Below are 20,784 nucleotides of genomic sequence, written 5' to 3'. Positions count from 1 at the left end.
ACAAACACTCAATTGCAATTCTTGCTGCCAAGAGTGGCAAAACCAAAACCACACAAGCTTTTTCACACAGGGCGATGTAGGTTTGGAAAATGTTTTTCTCTCATTAAATGAATTAATATCATAATTTAAAAACTATGTTTTATATTTACGATCGTTATATTTCTCTAATATTAAATTTTGTTTGATGACACTTGATTTGATGAAACTTATAAGTGTGACAAATAGTGGGGCAAATAGTTTCACAGCAATGGTTTTACGAGTCTGGACGCCTGCATTACTCTCACATGAAGACCATATGATTAAGTGGTGTTAATGTTATGTTTTTTTCTACTCAAGTGAGCCCTGAAAGTGCTTTCTACCAAAAAATGTCATTCACACAATCACACAAACATTCACATAGCCCAGGACAATACATCACAGTTCTTCCACATGATAAAGAAATGCTGCTGTAGTATTTATAAGGTATCTGTGGGTTTAAATTGTACGAAGTAAATGAGTAAAATTATAGAACTTAAATATTTTGGTGTATTGTGAATAGCCATGTGGGAGGGCTTTATCAATAGGAAAAGGTGTAAAACTTCTAAATACAAATACAATTAAAAGTCAAACATTTTTATTCTCCATCACATTTTCCAAAGCTATCCAGTGGCCCAGATTGGAGTCTTTCCTGTGCTGATTTTAGCCCCTGGGCCTTATGTATGACACTCTTGCTGCTGTAGGAGGAGTAGCAATTCATGTGACTTGTGGACAGACAACAGATGCCTTGCAATGGCTTTAGCTCGTTGGTTCTTTGGCGGGACGAGCCAGAATTTGTTGTGAACAGTTAATGCAATGTTTCTTTTTGTAACCATGTGAGCTGAACGTCTGCACTTCAAAAACATCTTGACTGTTTGATTTAAAGCACACTGCGACGGTGTAAAAAAATGTTGGCACTGCCCAAATACTTATGAACTTAATTGTATGTATGACGCAGTTATAGACTTGTTACGAGGCCCCTGTGCAAAAAATTCAGGGGACAAGAAAAGCAATTATTTCCCAGTAGCTTTGGGCTGGGTGGGGTGCAACCCTCAGCTATGCAGTAAGTCTGCTGTTGCGTATATAACTGAATTGAACTTGAAGGCTCAGGGATGTGAGGCAATGAAGAATTCAGATGTGAGCGGTTAGTTTTTGATGTGCTGCCTTTTTAGATTTTTTTGAGAAACCTTCGAGGAACACCTCTCTGCTGCCAGTTTGTTCTGCATATATTAGAACCCACACAGGCTGCGATAAAATCGTTGGAGGTGTTCGAGCAAATTCAATAAAACCTTCGTAAGAGAAAGGTCATCATTGGACTGCACATATATGTACCTGCAGAAGTTTATTATCTTCAGCATTCACTGTGGGACCTTTTCCAAACCTGCACATATGTACTGATTACATTTCTAAACCTTTGGGTCCTTTTATTTTGATCTTTTCTTGCATTAAGGTTTAAGCAAAAGCAACAAATACAAGTTGTGTTAGCACAAGAGGAGCATTGCTCCCATTCTAGCATATACTGTATTTCCCTACCAGTCCTTCCAACACACACACACGATCATCACTGACTGTGTGTGACTGTGGTGTGACAGAATGCCTTAATTATGGATTAATTGTGTCATTAGCAGGTTTCTGCTGTTGGCACCACATTGGGCCTGTCAAGGTTAATTACTGGAACATGTTTATTTGCTGTCAGCCACTGCAGCAAGCTGTCACTTGCATGGAAACACAGACAAACACACACGGACCCTGTTCACTCAAACAATTCACAGGGCACCTCTTGTCCCACAAGCCCTCGCCGCTTCCCTCTGCGATTTCTTTTCTGACTCGGCACACTTTGTACAGTGCTCAGTCAGCCACCTGAAATATAAACACGCAGTCGCCCGGCGCTTTGACTCCATCCAAAAGAAACTGGCGTCACCAGAAGAGGAGGGACAGACAGCAGCAGCAGGCGAACTGAGGAGGTTAAATATTTTTTAAATGACAACTGACAATTTACAGTGAATCTGTCGTATCCTTAGCAAGAGACCGTGCTGGTTTTTGGAGAAATGGATGAAATGACGTGTGTAGTTCCATAATCCAGTCTGGCCTTATGCCCTCTGTACTTGTCAGATTCATCAGGAGGAGCTGTGCACTTGTGTAAAAGGAAGGTTTCAAACTCAGAAAAGCAGGAAAATGTGCACAGATGCCTGCTCGGCTCAGAAATTCCAAGTTGTCTGGTTGTTCTCTGTGACCTCATGTGTAACTGTTACAAACAAATGCATGAAACACATGAGCTGACATAAGGTGCCAAACACCTGGGAAAGAAGAGATATGCATTTTTTAAAATGAGAAGGCAGCATCCTTTTTGAACACATGGGTCTGCAATAAATAATAAAACAATCGCTTGTTTCCAGCGCAGGGTTGTGCCATCCTCTACTTACTGCTGTAGGTGACCTACGGAAAGCCTGCGATGTTAGAGAATCTGTGAATCTTATACTGAAAGAACATATTCATCTGCAGGCAGTTGAATTTTTGCAAGATTGGCAAGAATTTGTGGTGACTGACTTGTATTTCTTCTAGCCAGATATACACTCATCATCACCTGAAGTAGGCTCATCTTGCTAGTAATGGGTTAGATCTACTTTTCCCATCAGTTCTGTCTTAATTCCTCATGGAAAATATTCTAACTGGGTGCTGAAAACATGCTGGAGACATTCCTCAGAGGTTCTGGTCCATACTGACGCAACAGCATCACAGAGTTGCCAGGCAACTCTGACCGGACCGAGGCTTATAGCTGCAGGAAATAAGGACTAAGTAAAACATCCCCCATTATCCAGCGAAGGTCAAATTTTGAATTTAGTATAGACCACAAACAATGATAAGCCCAAACTATCAGAACAAACAAGCTATAAATGAAAATGCCAAAAAACAGCGGTCCTTCTACATCAGGTGCATCCAGGTTATACTACGAGGGCACACACAGTCCAGTATAGGTTTAGGCAGTGCTGGTGACATTTCCATGGTCAGTTTATGTCCATTATTCACACACATTATACATTCACCAAGTTTAACCCTTTCACACATAGTGGTCACTACAGTGGACAGCGATTCAAAGGCTGTTTTCTTGTATTTGTGTCAGTGTTGATGGTATACTTGCACATAAACCACTACATTGGACACTGATGTGTCACTCCATACCCTGCCACCCACTCCAAAGGTGATCTTGTCCACCTAAGTGGACATGTAAAAGACTCTTTGAAAAGTACATGTTTTCAAAAGTGAAGTTCAAAAATCTTTTTTTCATGCCTACAGATGAATAAAAATGCTTAAGAAAAAAATCCGGATTGAGGTTGTCGTAATTCATGCATGAAAGGGTTAATGTGGGTAAACAGTAATGTTAAGCTGACATGCAGGTGCGGTTCACCTCTTAGCCTGCCTTTGTCCGGTGCCTTCGCCAGCCCCTTCCAAACATAGAAGGGTATACTTGGCAATATAGATGCAAATAAAACCATCAACTATTATACTTTTATATAGTATATGTACTGTTAACTGTGCTGAAATAAACAATAATGAGTTTTTGTCTTTGTAAGAGACAGATGTTAGACAGAAGGTGTTGTTACAGCACAGACTAAGTCCATTTAAATAACACAACAGTATTTTATAAACTGGAGTACTGCTCTCCTTTCAGTCCTAAGGCCTGATATAGACTCCTGCAGGTAGTCTTTGCAGCAGTGGCCAACATTGCTGCCGACATTTATGCTTGTGCTGGTGCGTTATGCGTTAATTACCAGTCCTTATATGAGTCCTTATATTGATGCTATGACTATAATTTAAATATATAAAAAGATACTGTGATTACTATTCTTTAACTGACACACTCAAAAACCGCAGTGGAAAATCGATGCTATTGAACAGATCAGTGACAACCGTTGCGGGCTGCGTTGACCCGACGTGTAGTTGCTTTTCTCAGGAGGTGCACCTTAGACAACGGATTATGACGTAGGGTTAAAAGGGATTTCCGGTCACATTGAAAGTTATGATGTAGATTCCCTTCAGAAGCAGAATTCAGGCAGAGGAAGGGTTTCCGCAGGTTACGATGCAGGTTATGGTTTGCAGCTACAGCATAGGTTTTGTCATAGATTTCCAGCTGAAGCCTAAATCCCCAGTAAGTCTGCTTTTGGGGTTTGGAAGAAACATTTTAATATCACAACCTATTGAGATCATCATAAAAAATGCATCATATGGATGTCTTTTGTTAAAATAATCCCATATGAGTCTAGTCTCCCTTTCCATCCTCTCACTTTAAGATTCCTGCAAGGACACTGCCGAGTAGCACAGAAGCAGGAAATGATATCGCCTGTCACTGGGGCTCCGTTTGTTAAACGAAAAACATTATTCTCACCAAGTTTTCAAATATTGTTGTGTGTTGTATCTCAAGGACATTATATTCTAATGATGGCCCAGTTTTGGCTTTTAAGCTAGTGATTAAAAGTAGCCTTTAAACTAAAAGAAATGTGTATATATAATATATCATGTTAGCATTTTAAAAAATGAACATTTAACTGATGTAACTAGAGCCGAGACACTAAAGATTAGAAGACCTGAACGTGATAAAAGAACATTAAGTCTGTCAGGGAGTGGATGTATTTCAGTCCTGATGTAATACTTGATAAAAGGGCTGAAACAAAGATAGCTATAAGCTGTTAGATCACAACAGCAGAAGTGTTTTTAAATGTTTAATTAGGTCTGTATCCTCTCTCCCACACATTCTTCAGCTTTCTTTAACCAGTATGTGATTATGTTTCAGAGCAAAGAGTGAGCCTTTTTGAATTTTTTTGGTTTTGTTTTGTTCGAGTGCCACAATAACAGCGGCAGAAAAAGCTGAGAGAAAGGAAGCAGGGCAGACAAAAAGAGAAACCGAGCATAGCTGCTTTGATTGATTTCAGCTGTAATCTGCTCACTAAGTCATCTTCTGACATCTCTCTCTCCCCCTCCATTTCTAACAGACTCTCCGTCCATTAAAGCCCAGTCGGGTCCTGGCTGAGCAGCTGTGAAGAGACAAACCATTTATCAGCCTGTCAGCTCTTGCTGCCTGTTATTCCAGCCAGCCAGACTGCATGGCAGTCCAAGACCCAATAACTCAGACTGAGGAGAGCTGGCACTGATACCTGACAACACCCATACGAACGTACACATTGTTCGTATGTACAGCGCTTACTGAAATCGAAAAGACACGTGTAATGTTTGGGGTCTTTTATTATGAAAAAAGAAAGTTTATGTGTGTGTGTGTGTGTGTGTGAGAGAGAGAGAGAGCGTTAACAAGCTCTCACTCGCTCACTCTGATGTGACAGACAGCCATTTGACATGCTGACAGACTAACTGATGGTTCGAGTCACACTGTGCTAAATAACAGCAAAGCAAGCCAGCCGCTCCACAGCATGTAGGAAACATGGACTGAGGGTGCCATCTAGTGCCCAGGACTTCAAGCAGAGAGCCCACAAGAATTCCAGTTAATTCATTTTAACTATACTCTTTTAGGAATATAGATCACGTGAGTGCCAATACACAATGAGCATCTCAGAATTAAAGGCCTGCGAATTGCTTACTGCACAGTGGAGCTGGGACTAGTTGAGCCTGCTACTACAGGTCTATGACCCGTTTTGTTTTCTGATAATCCAGCTGTCACATCATACTGGTCTGCCAGTTAAGAATGCCAATGAAGTCACTGGTACCAAAGTCCAAATTCAGTTCAATTTTATTCATATAGCACCAAATCACAACAGTTGCCCCAAGGTGCTTTATATTCTAAGGTAAAGACCCTGCAATGAGCTGTATAAACAGCTTCAACAGAGCCTTCAGGACCTGTCGTCCATTTGGTGTCTAAACTTGGATATAAGGAGCTTTAACCACAGACAGGCGGCACCGTTTATGCAGTATTAGCTTAAAAGTGTAGCCAGATCACAGTTGTGACAAGTGCAACTTACAGTATTAAATGTAGCATTAATTTCTAAATGTGTATTTTTCTGTGATTTTGTTTTTTTGGTAAACAGTCAACTCGCTCAGCAGCACCGTGGTGGAGTGAACAGTACTGTAGCCTCATAGCAATAAAACATCAGGTTTTAAAATACCAGCTGAGAAGCATCAACAGGCAGCTTACGCAGCATTTCACTTCCTAACGAACAATCAAGTTTCACTGGTATAAATCGCTGGTTGTGTTGATGAAACATTACTAAGGTGTGTAACCTGACAGTTACAGTGTGGCGACAGAGGTTTCCCATTGAAACATAATCCCCAGCAAGTCTTTGCATTGTGTTTTTAGGGTTTGGAACAAACATCACTTTCTGAGAAAACATATGGATGTGCTTTTTTTTTTTCTTTTTTTTTTTTTCCAAATGTCCTCTGACAAACTATAAAACGCTCCAGCCAGAAGGTGGTGGTAGAACTGTGGGAAATCCTTTTTGTTTTATGAACTGGAATAAATGAGATGTAAATAAATGAATACAATCCAGTGCTTTAATGAACCGAATGTTAAAGTCAAACAGACAACCTGAAGGCACAGTTTTGTTTTTATTAAAATTAAAATTGTATCTTCAACATTTTTTGTGCTGAATCCATCTCAGCTGTGGCTCATTTACTTTATGAACTGTAAAATTTTATGCACGTAGTGCCCTAAAACTAAGGCTTTAAGTTCTTTTTTTTAAGCTCTAGTTTTAGCTGCAGTGTGACTGACTTACTGTAATATGATTATAAAAAACACTTATGTGCTTCATTTTCACCTTTGAAGCCATTAAGAGTTTTGGGATCACATGACCTGATTTATGTTTGCCCACATTTCTACATTTTGGTGAGATATCTGTTATCTGTGCGCTTTGGCACCAAATAAAGTTCCTCTGGTTCAGCCGGACAGAATCTAATGTCTTAAACACACACAAGGCTGCAGATGTTAGAAGATTAAAGCGACCGGTGGCTTAAAAAAACCCCACACATTTGGCTGAACTGCTCCATGATACAGATCAGCAGGTTTTCTTCATAACAAATGTGGTCGTGTGGTCAAGTACTGGCAGGCTATGATCAGCAAGACTTTTCCAGATGTTTTGTGTGATGTGCTTAGAGTTTTGGACACAGTTGTCAAGATGCAGTTTTTCCATTTGATGCTCTAATATGACCAAAAAGAAACAAAGGGGGCAAACAAACACAAAGTGTGGTTTATGTGCATTAGCATTTTAATTGGACAAAGCAAGAAAACATTGATTACAGTAGCAGAGTCATCGGTTCTCAGGACTAACACCTTTCGAAACAAAAAGGTCTGAAAAGGTCTGTAGGCACTGCCTAATTAAAAAGAGTATCTTGTCAGCTAAAAGAAACCAGCTCTATAAGGCAACAGTTACACAATGTAGGCCTCTCCATCTCTCTGGCAAAAAGAGCAAGTGTAAAGCTGAATACACTCAGATTTGTCTGATATAAAATACTGGCGTTTCAATAGATATTTAAAAAAAAAAGAAAAAAAAAAAGAAAGAAACATCAGAAGTGTCAAACATGTTCACACTTTAACGTTTGAATCGTGTTAAATTTTAAAGTATGCACTGCATAGCAATGCTGTCTTATCCCTGCATGGAAGAGTCGCGTGTTGCACTGTGCCAGTGTCACCTTTGATGGTGCCACTCTGCTACGTACAATGTTCGAGTTAACTGTCGAGTTATCAAAACAAAAACAAAAAAAAGAAAAACAAGCACCCACAGTTAACAGTAGCATTTTACTTACATCGTTTCAAATGAATGGATGGTTATTTACACGTGGCGAAAAAAGTTTTGAGGCTGTCAGAAAGATATGAAGGAGAAATGGAATGCAAAAAAGAAAAGAAAAAAAGAAAAATGCTCTTGGTAGTCAAATTTTTCTGGGAAATCCAAGAGAGGAAAGAACTGTGCAATATTAATCTGCCCTTACAGAGAAACAGCAGTGGCAACAATCCCTGCAATTGTTTTTAATCCAAGAGAAAATTAGAACAAATTTCCATTCCTCAGATAATTAAGGATCATAACTTAGCATGACTCAGTTCCAAAAAAAAGAAAAAGAGAAAAGAAACCTCTCAGTGGTCGAGAGGAAAGAAGTGAAAATGGAGGCAATCTGTAAAACCCAGGAAAAAAAGAGATTCTCCTTTACAGTTTTATAATTCATTTACAGTTAACTTAAAAATGGTAAGAGCCCTGGTTCATGGCCAGTCTTTCCTACCACAAATGGTGTAAATACCTGTGTGGGTCAAACTGCTGCTCCCTGGCTCCCGTTACCTCAGCCCACCCCAAGAAATCCCATTTACATCTCCACAGACGTCACCCTTCTCATTAGGTTCCACATCCCAGTAAAGTCTCAGTCCTGCCACAAAATGGAGGCAGTGTTACACAGCCCCGCAGGGCACCGTACAGCCAGCAAGAGGCTGATGGTTGACAAATCTCCCACCCTGCCCACTTATCAGTGTGTGGGGTATCCTGCGGCTCCCATACCGGGCTGGTTGGCTAGCATACTCCCATTCAATCCCTGTGTAGGCTCCATAACCCCACCGTTACTGATGGCGCTCATGCCAGTCCACCCAGCACTGGCCGGTAAGTGACTGCAAAACAAAAAACGAGGTAAAGAAAGAGAGAGAGAGAAGACAAAATGCCAGCAGGTTAGAAGAGACAAGGCGAAAGGGAGCCAAAAGAATAGTCTGTATTAAAGCTACTGGAATCTGGACAGGCTAGAATGAGAACAAGAAGGCAAACAGAGTTATCAGAGGTTATAAGGGCGGGGATGGGGATTCAAGCTAGAGGGGGAAAAAAAAAAAAAAACAGAAGTGGAGGGGTTTCGGTTGGGGGGTATCAAAAGAAATTTGATTATACATGGGTGGATAAGCAGACAGAGAGCATACAGGTCAAGTCCAGCAAGCTAAAGATTCCTCGCTAAACCCCCCAACCCCCTCCCAACTGCTGCTAACTATAAACTGTGCTGTATCCAGCCTACAGAATATGCTTGCACTGTCACTGCATGTGACAGTGCAAGCATATTCATTTCTCTAAATTTGGCCACAAAGTATAACAAAGTAGTAAGTTCTCACAGGCTTTTTTACTGCTTCTGTGGTTCAGGCAATAAAACTAAAGGTAAGTTCAGAGTGGCGACTCTGTGTAGAGACGCAGGTTAAAGTTCCTCTTCAAATTTCAAGTCAAGAGAGGTGTAACCTCTGTCTGAACAAACTGTTCCCTGAACAGTCAAAACACACTGATCCCACATCTGCCTGACACTTTAGTGCAGAGTATTTAGAGAGCTGTTCACCACACGTTAGATTATCAGCAACTTGAGGCCTGTCCTTTATTAATCTTGGGTGCACAAAACATCACTGCACATAAACTGTCCAGATAAAAGCAAAAGGTAACCTGCACATCGTATTCGACATTTCCAACATATGCATATCCAAACGACATCAGTGAGGGAAAAAAAAAAAAAAATATCAGTGAAATCAAAAAGGAAAATGTCAAAAGCTACAACAAAAGATCAAAACATAAAAACAAAACAAACATGCAACAACAACAAAAAAAGAAACAAGTGAACAGCCTTGAAGATGTCAGTCCGTACACAGAAAGTGAAATGGATTCATCATCGGCGAGCTATCCCAAGAAGAGGATGGCAAGTAAAGAATAAGAAAAAACCCTCAGCTCTGAGCATGTAGGGTTTTTTGCGTTTAGTCAATTACATTTAAAAAATCCAAAATTTTACTTTAGCTTGTTCAAGCAGCTTTTCGTATATCCGATGCTCTGAGCCATTATGGGCTATAAATCAAGTGACAACACATTTTGGAACAAAAGCTTTCAGGTTTTACGATGAACTGTGAGAACAGTAACTATACACTGAAACATGATTAACCTCAAATCTTGAGTTCAGATTCTTTTTTTTTTGGTGGTGGGTGGGGTGGGCGGGGGTTTGTTAATTTCTCAATCTTCAGAAGTTGTCGGGCTCGTAAGGGATGGAGGGAGGAGGTGGGGGGCATTGGAAGGCAGAGGGAGGTCATAGCTCCCTCCTGTGGCCAGAGCTGGATCTCACTGGCCTGGTCTTGAACTCTGATGGTGTTGGAGTAGGAGGAGGCAGAGAAGGGGAGCCCTGTGCTACTTACTTGAAGCCCTGCTGATTCCAAGCCTGCCCGTAGACACCGTAGGTGGGGACCTGCCACCCGTTGGGGACATACTGGCCAATCTGGGGCCCATTGCCGTACCACTGTCCCCACTGGCCATAAGGCTGAGCTGCAGCAAAGCCCATCTTGTTTTGCTGCAGGATATAGAACAAAAAAGGATAACTTCAGAATGGTTCACAGCAGCAGATCCCACCAAAAACCTCTCAGAATCCATTTAACAGGCTGGCATAGCTGGCTTTTTATTTGTTAAATTAACCAGTTATTTGCATATCAGGTACAATATTCGATAAAGCTGTGAGGTCATTACTGGTGACTTTTTCTTCCTGCTTGGGACTCCTGCAGGTGACCACGTTGCAATGACACAACAAGCCAATGGCTCACTTGTCCAAGTACATCACAGTGTCTTAAATATACCAATTTCACGTACAAGATACTCTATTATTTGTCTGTTATCCCAATGAAAGCTTCCAGTACTTTTTGTAACACTCACATATCATCATATAGCAAAAAAGCTGATGCTTGAGCTGAATTAGATCATGACATACTGCAGCACTATTTGTTTGGCATTTTTTGCCCTACCAAGTCATTATGTAATGCTGTCCCTCTTACTACAGTTCATAGCACCCTTACTTGTGGCACAGGCATCTGCTGCATGGAGTTCATCATGTCTGGGGTCTCTTTACCCCAGTAGCATTTGACTATGTGCCCCTCTATAGAAGAGCCATTCACGGACACAATGGCATGGGCTGCTGACTCATGGGAGTTGAACCTGGACAAACAGAGGGAGAGAGAGAGAGAGAGAGACTAAGGAAACGCTGAACATCATTTCATAAATATCCACTCAGCAATGATGAACACAATGCATGTGTTTGTTAGCAAACTGAGAGGAGGATAAACCATTAGACTCCTTGGCTATTAATGGTTAAACTACTAATGGCACAGTAGACATCTAACATTCATCGGGGACTAAAACTGATACCAATGTGTTGCAGTACAGACCTGTCAACAAAACCTGTAGGTGTATGTGAATGCATATACGTCACATCATTAAAACATCCTTGGTGTCCACAGCAGTGCTGCTTTATGCTTCCATTTACTGCTACTACTGTTGCACTAAACAGTTTATGAACCCACTGGAACTACCTGTTTTATATTTTCTCTTTATGTTAAGTGTTTTGGAGTTTTCCTTCTTAATCATGCAAACTGGTGCACAGCAAGTTTCCCTGTTCATGGCAATAAAGTGAACAGAACAAAGCAAAAATCTGCACTCCAGACTGGAAAAAGTAATCACAATTACACTTGTCTATCATTATGGCCAAGGCCGGGGGATCAAGCTCATTCCAAAGAGTTCATTAACCTTTTCTTTTAGCTGTAAACTTCAGCATCACAGTTTGATCAAGCAAAGAAATGAAGAAGAAGAAAACAGAAAACATCCACATACCTGACAAATGAATATCCTTTGTCAGGAAAAACTCTGACTTCCATGATTTGTCCAAAGGGGGAGAAGGTCTGTCTCATTAGTTGCTCTAAAAGACACAAATAATGAGACTATTAGAGATCGTTTCTGTATGGGTTGTGTACTGATACAGTAACTGCTACCCAGGATACCTGTGGAAGTGTCACATACAGGTGGTAAGCACATTTATAATTAGTAAACAGAAGCTAATAAACAGACTGGGCTATACTTTACCTATTCCTCTGAAAATCAGTTCTGCTACAGAGTATTATGCAGCCACATATTGAGCTATACCTACAGTGTAGTTATAGAGTACATCACATGACTCTTTCATTGAGGTAAACACAATCTGAGAAGTTTATTTTGGGACAAACTATGATGCCTTTTTTCTTTGTTAAATCTTTGCATTTGAAATGAAGCATGTATGACTATGTTAAACTCAAGCAGATCTACTACAGGTAAAGACATTTATGTATTCATTCTTAAACTAAACTTTGCTTAAAACTTTCCACAAATCAGTAAGCCTCCAGAGCCAAACAGTTAAACTCTGAGGTCTATTTATGTCAACATATTTGCACTATAGGAAAGGGAAAATAAATAAACAAATAATTCAAGAGCTCAAGCTCATCGAGCACTTTGGCAGCAGACCAGTTCTTGTCTATCACCTACATGATGCTAGCAGGTTTGGTTTGAATGCTGGGAAGACATTATGTGAGCTTTATTTTACATGTTGGCTCCAAATAAATGCTGAGTTTTAAATTGCCTTCCTCCACAACCAGAGTCTCCTTTGCTCACACTGTGCAGGTTTAATTAGCCTGACACTGAGGAAATCACACTGATCATAACTACTAACTGGTAATTTAATGGCTCATTCGGTTTCAGATAAGGTAAAAATATGCACTTTTTCAATCTTCTTGCAGTACTGAACATGATATAAAACCAAAGTTCATACCGAGCAGTGACATTTGTGTATCGTTAAACTCGTATAGGGGTTTGGTTTTTGGTTTTTTTTCCAGCTTTGTTTGAAAGATCATTGACTAATGATGAAAAGCTTCAACATGAGCAGTCATATCCATCTGAATAGTAGCAGATCTGCTCTCATTATCATAGTTATGTTGTCAATGGTACTCGTAGATTTCATTACCCGTCAGTCCTGTGCTGACTCCACCACAGTACACAGTGCAGTTACTGGGGCTGGACTGATTCACTACTTCATCAAAAGAGAGATGCTTGGAGTTATCTGGTGAGAAAAGACAGGCTGCTGTTAATGAATCCATCCATCCGTACATATGTAAACCTGCACATCTTACGAATCCTGTATAACATACTTTCATGGGTGGTCTTTGGGGCGGGAGGCTTTCTTGTGGCCCAGTTAGTTCGAATCTGTCTGCCTCCTAACCACTGCCCCCCCATGTGCTGAATGGCATTCTCTGCATCCTGGAATGAAGAAAAATAATCTTATTTCATCCACTGGGAGTCTTAACATGAAATCTAAAGTGCACCTCTTCAGAAGCACCGCAAACAAACCAACAAGCAATCTATGTGAAAATGTTAATATACCGAGAGAGAGAATTCATAGATACAAAGTGCTTCCGAGCCTCATTAACAGCAATATTAAACTCACATGAAGCCTACTTACCCATTTGTTAAAGAAAGACACGAAGCCATAGCCTTTAGATTTCCCTGTAGCCATGTCTTTCACAACACGAGCATCTCTGCAGACAAAAGTCACCAAACAGCAGCTTGTCACAAACATTCAGCACAACACGAAGTCTCTGCTCTAAGAAGACTAGCAGGTCTCTAAATAAGACAATGGGCCCTCTCCTCCTCTGGCTGAGATTTATTTCATTCTTTTCCGATATGTCTAAACTGGAATATGTGGTCATGTGTGTTAACCCAGACTTAATCTTTGATGGTAAACATTAGTTTGAAACTTACGATATCCTGCCGAATGGACCAAAGGCAGCTTTGACGTCTTCTGTGGTTATTTCTGGGCTGAGGTCGCCAACAAAAACATGAAAATGATCTATTTGGAGGAAAAACATGGTTTAGACCTCCTGTGCATTACAGTACACACTCCGTTTCAAGCTTTGCACTTTCCAAGAAAATTACTTCTCTTCTTAGAGACTGCTGATTGCTATCAGTTTGTTAACAGAGGAAGGACAAAAATAAGCATAAAATCAACCAAAAATCAAATGTTTAACAACTGATTAAAGCAATAGCATCCAAACAGTTGTGCAATACCTATTCAGCAACATTATCATACAAACTCTTTTAGTGTGTTAAAGTTCAAAACTTCACGTCTTCATATACAAATAGTTTTACTTACTACTTGTGTCTTTTTTCTGGCTGGTTGGTGTCGTGGCCCAGTTGACTTTGACTTCCTGTGAGAAGAGCGAAGAAAAAAAGAAGGCAGGTGGAGTATGTTTACAATATACAGTAAAACCTGGTAATCTCCAATACACAAGTTAATTAAAAGCTAATTTTAAATTAGTATTTTTTTTTTTATTTTAAAGCTGATCTTGAATCAAAATAGGCTTTCAATTTCCTTAAGAAAAGCTATGCATTTTTATAAAGCCCGCAATATAACAATGCATGATTAAATGAATGATTAAATATATAAAAAAATTCAAATCGAATATAATACATACATCTCATCTAAGCAGACTGGTCGCTCAGCACATCTATTTGACTTCTAGGTTAAAGTCCCAGCACTGAACTCATTACTACACCATTCCTGCACCACTTTAATATTCTTTTATCAGCCCCTGGGGTCTCTTAAATCTTGCAGTTTACAATGTTAATTATTTCCTCTATTGTTCTAGATTGTAGGGCTTTATCAAGTTCCTCTGTTTTAGAACACTGAATTAAATTACTGCACGCTGCTTAAAACATTCAAAGCAGAGAGCTCACAGAGAGCTCAAACTATGTATATTTCCTCAACATAAAGACCGAGTGGCCTGGTGGAACCAGTTTCCATCGTATAAAGAAATTGTCATCACTTGCTCAAGTAGCCACCTCTTGTCATTTAGAATATCTAATCAATATTATATGGAATGTAGAAACCTGCTAGTTTTTCTTTCATGTTAAAAAGAACTCTTTTTTTGACATTTTCCACACCCAAAGCCCACCCATCCCCACTCACCCTGTAGATACGATAGCTTACCTTACCCATTATTTTCCTTCCATTCATAGCTGCCAATGAGGCAGCAGCATGCCTGTGGTCATAGAACTCCACGAAGCAGTACGGATCATTGCCAGCTGTCTGTTAATGGGAAATCAAGACTGATTTTAAGTCAAATATTTAACCACTAGAGAAAATAAGAATCACCTAGTATAGATGGATGTGAAAGGTCCGATATAATGGACTACAAGAAGAAGAAGAAAAATGACACATTGGCTGAGACTTTCACAAGCAGCGCCATAACCGCTCACGCCACTGCTGAAAGACAGCTCCTACAGCCACACCACACTGTATACAGCAGAGACAATAGCACTCACATCGACTATCATTTTACAGCTCTTGCAGGGGCCTATCTGTGTGAAGACCTGCAGAATGAGGGGCTCGGTGACATCCCTGGACAGATTCCCCACATACCTGCAAAAGGAGAGAGATGGGGGAGTTGAGTTTTAGTCAAACAGGAAGTAGCATGCAAACAAAGGCTAGTTAACCAGGCTAGCTTACAACCCACAACAATGAATTATAGCGACATAAAAACCATAAATGAATTGGAACAAAACATTGTCGGGGACAGTGTGTGCTTTACAAAAACAGTCAGAGTGATTTCACCCCCTCACTGGAGATGTCCCACGCCGTCTCCATGAGCGTTGACGTGGCTTGTCCGCCAGCTAGCTAAAGATACCGCTAACCGGTTTACGGGCCTCGAGCTAAGTGTCTTGGCAGCTAGACACTTTATAAAATACTATCCTTATTGTTAAATTTTCGCTGGAGTGTTTACACTACCAATAAAACAAAGCGTTTTATTTTATGTTAGCTATCACTGCACACAAACGGGAGTACTTTCGAAGAACTGACTTGCTAGATGTGTTCGAATGTTTAGGAGGTGCTAGCTAGCATTAGCTAACAAGTCACTTTCGTTTACAAGCAAATTAAGGTTCCGTCTATTTATCCAAATAAACCCAACAAACAAGTAGCTACGTGTGTTGTATTACATCCATGAAGGGTAGTATATAATAACAGAAACCAAACACCCTTAATGACGAGGTTTAAAAGCTTTTAATTGAAACAACAACGTGGAAATATTTCGGACGCGCAGCAGTTAGACGAAGCCTTCCCATTCCAGGGCATAGACAAGGCCGCTGATACTCACAAGGTTCTGGGTTGATCGTCCTCCATCATCAAGGTTTAGTGGTTTCGTCCTGAGAAAGCTTTTAATCCAGTGACATACAAATGGTTTGTGCTGAACTTTAGCGACCCGAACGTAAAGACTAAATCTACTATTTAATAATATATCCGCGGTCGACTCTGCTCTCTCTGGCACACACCGCAGACAGCCTCAGTCTGATGCAAACAATAGGAAGTTGAAGATGGCGGAGGAGCGGCGTCAGCAGCGTCAACCTGCGCGCTGAAATTAAGCCAAAATCAAGCGCTCCTGCTCCCACACACAAAGATGCGCCCCCACATTTTTATTCTCTACGTGTCACACAGGCATAGTTAATATAGGCTTTGAGGAACACATTTTTATTTCTCAGTTCCTGATCATTGCTCAATTTGCTAAAATACACAGAGCCATCTGGAAATGATATTGTGTGAGTAGTAGTCACGATGAAACGTCTAAATATTTTAAAGGGTACACTTGAATGTCAAACATTTTGATCACATTACAAATGTTTTGAGATTTGGTCACTGTTGTAAAAGAGGCGTGCGCCGCCCGGGAATCGAACCCGGGTCGCAAGAATGGGAATCTTGCATGATACCACTACACCAGCGGCGCTGCTGTAGAGATCTCCGGGAATGGGATATATCAAGGCTGCTGAGTCAGTTGCTGTTTATTGAGCTGATAGGTAAATGGTCTTGATGCATTCTCAATCATCCAGGGAAGTAAATCTCCAAAAGTTGAATCTGTTCATCTGGACGTAGCGTTTTGTGGGAGAAACGTTTCGTCACTCATCCAAGTGACTTCTTCAGTCTCAGCTGACTGCAGGTTTCCCCAAATCTTATAAACAGTACATTTGCATAATGACTGACCCCAGCCCACTGAAGGAACAATGGGCTGTGAGAAGGCCCTTCAGTGGGCTAGGTTCAGTCATTATGCAAATGTACTGTTTATAAGATTTGGGGAAACCTGCAGTCAGCTGAGACTAAAGAAGTCACTTGGATGAGTGACGAAACGTTTCTCCCACAAAACGCTACGTCCAGATGAACAGATTCAACTTTTGGTGATAGGTAAATGCCAATAAAAACTGTATGTTTTATTCACAATAGAGCAAAGGAAACATCAGATGTTTCAAAAGGTGAAATGTACAAATTCAAGAATAAAGGAGGACTAGATCTACATAACTTTCAACACTACTTTTTAGCCAACAGGCTACAATATATCTCAGGATGATTAAAACATACCGTCTTAGATGAGCCCTGGCGAGACGCATAACAGGCACTATGCAATAATATAGAGATTTTGGACGTACCATTCATTAGCTCAAACATCAAATGACATATAAGCTTAAAAAGCATCAACCTCAGCTCCTCTCTGACAGCATGGCTGGAGTATCTAAAAATGAGAGTCTTCATTAATCCATGCAAATTTACACCCATTTAGAACAACCCTGACATACTACAGAACAATAATATGATTAGCTTTTTGAAGTTCTGCAACAGAAATAGAACTAAGACAGCCACAGTTGTATCTGACAACACATCATTAATGATTTGTCTTCTCAGTGTTGCAATAATATTTTCAATTGCTAAATACAACTAGAAGCAGGAAATTCCCTTTTGGAAATTCAATACTAAAGTCCCACATCATGAAAAGCTATCCCAAACAGTCTACAAAGGTTTTTTTCTGTCCACAAAAGTCAATATGATTGAAGACGTTTCGGTAACTTTGCTTGTCCAAAAAGCAAAAACAGAGATTAAACCAAGATTTATTGAACGACAGTCAGAAGTGAGCAAAGCTACCGTAGCTCAGTTTATGGACTTGAATTAGGAGGGATAAGAAAAGTAACAGCAATTGACTGCAATCTGCAATCTACTGACATCTAATGGTGAGATTTTACACGCTGTAACTTTAATAAAAATAGAAAATAATAAGTCACCTCCTCTACATAGATGACATCAAGGTGTATGCCAAGAGTGAATGAGACATTGATTTACTCATCCACATCACCAAGATATACACCAACAACATCAGAATGTCGTTCAGACTGGAGAAATGTAGTCGGATGATAACAAAGACAAGGAAGGTAATCAGAACTGAGAGGATCAAACTACCAGAAGGCAACATTGCAGACACTGAGGACAGCTACAACTACCTGAGTATCCCACAGGCAAATGGAAACCATGAAGAGGCCACTAGGAAAGCTGCAACCACCAAGTACCTGCAGAGGGTCAGGCAAGTCCTGAGGAGTCAGCTGAACAGTAAGAACAAGATCTGGGCCATCAATACCTACGCCCTGCCCGTGATCAGGTACCCTGTTGGGATAATAAGCTGGCCAAAGGAGGAGATATAAGCCACTGACATCAAGACAAGGAAGCTCCTGACCATGTATGGAGGGTTTCACCCCAAGTCAGCACACTGAGGCTGTAAGCTAAGCAGAAGGAAGGAGGCCGGGGAGAAGTGAGTGTCAACACTATGGTCCAGGATGAGACAACGAACATCCATGAATACATCTGGAAGATGGCCCCCGTGTGCTCAGTGAATACCTCAGGCAGCAGAAACCCAAGAAAGAGGAGGAAGAGGAGGAACCATCATGGAAGGACAGGCTTCTGTACAGTATGTACCACCAGCAGATAGCGGAAGTGGGTGACATCCAGAAATCCTACCAGTGGCTGGACAAAGCTGGACTGAAAGACAGCACAGAGGCACTAATCATGGCAGCACAAGAACAAGCTCTGAGTACAAGATCCATAGAGGCTGGGGTCTATCACACCAGGCAAGACCCCAAATGCAGGCTGTGTAAAGATGCCCCTGAGACAATCCAGCACATAACAGCAGGGTGCAAGATGCTAGCAGGCAGGGCATACATGGAACGCCATAACCAAGTGGCCGGCATAGTATACAGAAACATCTGTGCCAAGTGCCGAATATGGCCTGGAAGTCCTGAGGTCAAAATGGGAGACGCCCCCAAGGGTGATGGAGAATGACCAAGCTAAGATCCTGTGGGACTTCCAGATACAGACAGACAAAATGGTGGTGGCTAAACAACCGAACATAGTGGTGGCAGAAGAAGACGGCCGTAGTGATAGATGTAGCGATACCAAATGACAACAACATCAGGAAGAAGGAACACGAGAACCTTGAGAAGTACCAAGGGCTCAGAGAAGAGCTGGAGAAGATGTGGAGGTTGAAGGTAACAGTGGTCCCAGTGGTAATCGGAGCACTAGGTGCGGTGACTCCCAAGCTAGGCGAGTGGCTCCTGCAGATCCCAGGAACAACATACAACATCCGAGATCTCTGTCCAGAAGAGCGCAGTCCTGGGAACAGCTAAGATACTGAGCAGGACCCTGAAGCTCCCAGGCCTCTGGTAGAGGACCCTGCAGGGGCGAGAGGGGATATATAACAACAGTTAAATGTCATTCATAGGTTTTTTTCTCAGCATCTCAGGTGATTTACCAAAGTGCCCCAATTTACCTGAGTTCACCCTTGCTCTTTTGAAATTATGCTATGTTAAAAAAAATCATATTGAGAAAATTATTGCAAAATATTCACCAATACAGTCAGAATTAGGTTGATAAGTAGTTGAACAATTGCACAGTCTTTTGTAATTTTGCTTCTGAACACCAGTGGACCAGCGACTGATGTACAGGCTTTAATTTAAAGGGTTTTACAAAAGTGTTGTATTAACCATTCATTACTGAGACATTTCATTTTAATGTCAGTCCCCCATTTTATGGTTCAAAACATAGTTGGACACACTAACATAAACTTAAATGTATGAATTGTCATTAATGAGTGGATGAAAATGATTTCCATTCAATAATTACCTTGAGTCTATAAGTCATAGGCATCACTAAATGCTGTGCCGGATGTTTACTACAGTTGCTGCTTGTTTGTGGGTTTCTCTGCTTTAATCTTTGTCTTCATTCACAAAATTACATTAAATGTGTCATTGTCCAAAAACATATTAATCTAAGTGTACACCTATGATAGATCAATATCAGCTGAGTATATTGGATAATTGCTTGGTCAGGATCCATGTATTGAGTATAATTCATGCACAGCTGTTGAACATGTATAATGAGAATCACTGGTTTTGGGTTATTGTCTTACTTGTAGTGATGCAATACTATATGTCAATACTGTACTGAAAACATATTCAGCTGATCCCACCTAAAATCAGTGTTGTAAAAACTGAGTTCCTTGAGGCGGCCTTATTCTTTTCAACACTAAGATAATACATTTATGGATGAAAATAGTAAATACTCATGATGGGCCTTCTGGAAATGAAATATTTACTATGTGAGTCCATCCATCCATCCATCCATCTTCATCCGCTTTATCCGAGGCCGGGTCACAGGGGCAGTAGCCTAAGCAGGGAAGCCCAGACCTCCCTCTCCCCAGCCACCTCCTCCAGCTTATCCGGGGGAACACCAAGGCGCTCCCAGGCCAGCCGAGAGATGTAATCTCTCCAGCGTGTCCTGGGTCTGCCCCGGGGCCTCCTCCCGGTGGGACATGCCTGGAACACCTCACCCAGGAGGCGCCCAGGAGGCATCCTTGTCAGATGCCCGAACCACCTCAACTGGCTCCTTTCGATGTGGAGGAGCAGCGGCTCTACTCTGAGCCCCTCCCGGATGGCTGAACTTCTCACCCTATCTCTAAGGGAGAGGCCAGCCACCCTTGGGAGGAAGCTCATTTCTGCCGCTTGTATCCGCGATCTCGTTCTTTAGGTCACTACCCACAGCTCGTGGCCATAGGTGAGGGTAGGGACGTAGATCGACCGGTAAATTGAGAGCTTCGCTTTTACACTCAGCTCCCTTTTCACCACGACGGACCGG

General features: G+C 41.2%; 1 protein-coding gene and 1 non-coding gene across 2 annotated transcripts; both read right to left on the bottom strand.

The window, feature by feature from the left end:
- Nucleotides 1–7,197: 7,197 nt before the first annotated feature.
- On the bottom strand, nucleotides 7,198–16,208 carry LOC100709521 (nucleolysin TIA-1). Its single transcript, XM_003448587.5, has 12 exons — nucleotides 15,941–16,208; nucleotides 15,111–15,207; nucleotides 14,776–14,874; nucleotides 13,939–13,993; nucleotides 13,548–13,635; nucleotides 13,249–13,324; nucleotides 12,938–13,046; nucleotides 12,754–12,849; nucleotides 11,595–11,679; nucleotides 10,784–10,922; nucleotides 10,136–10,287; nucleotides 7,198–8,602 (listed from the first exon to the last, which is right to left on the bottom strand). The coding sequence occupies exons 1-12, from the start codon at nucleotides 15,967–15,969 to the stop codon at nucleotides 8,464–8,466; spliced, it is 1,164 nt and encodes a 387-aa protein (XP_003448635.1). The 5' UTR covers nucleotides 15,970–16,208; the 3' UTR covers nucleotides 7,198–8,463.
- A 285-nt stretch (nucleotides 16,209–16,493) lies between these two features.
- Nucleotides 16,494–16,564, bottom strand: trnag-ccc (transfer RNA glycine (anticodon CCC)). Its single transcript has one exon. It is a non-coding gene; the product is annotated as a tRNA-Gly (tRNA).
- Nucleotides 16,565–20,784: the final 4,220 nt, after the last annotated feature.

Source organism: Oreochromis niloticus, linkage group LG12, assembly GCF_001858045.2.
Source record: "Oreochromis niloticus isolate F11D_XX linkage group LG12, O_niloticus_UMD_NMBU, whole genome shotgun sequence".
NCBI lineage: Eukaryota > Metazoa > Chordata > Actinopteri > Cichliformes > Cichlidae > Oreochromis > Oreochromis niloticus.
This window is presented reverse-complemented; position numbering and strand designations above follow the sequence as displayed.

What these genes read in the sequence shown, in the direction of transcription:
- LOC100709521 (XM_003448587.5), bottom strand. Translation starts at nt 15,969, where the DNA reads ATGATGGAGGACGATCAACCCAGAACCTT. An exon ending in GCTGTAAAATGATAGTCGAT is followed by an intron (nt 14,875 to 15,110) that starts GTGAGTGCTATT and finishes TCCCATTAACAG; the next exon opens with ACAGCTGGCAATGATCCGTA. An exon ending in AGCAGATGCCTGTGCCACAA is followed by an intron (nt 10,288 to 10,783) that starts GTAAGGGTGCTA and finishes TATATCCTGCAG; the next exon opens with CAAAACAAGATGGGCTTTGC.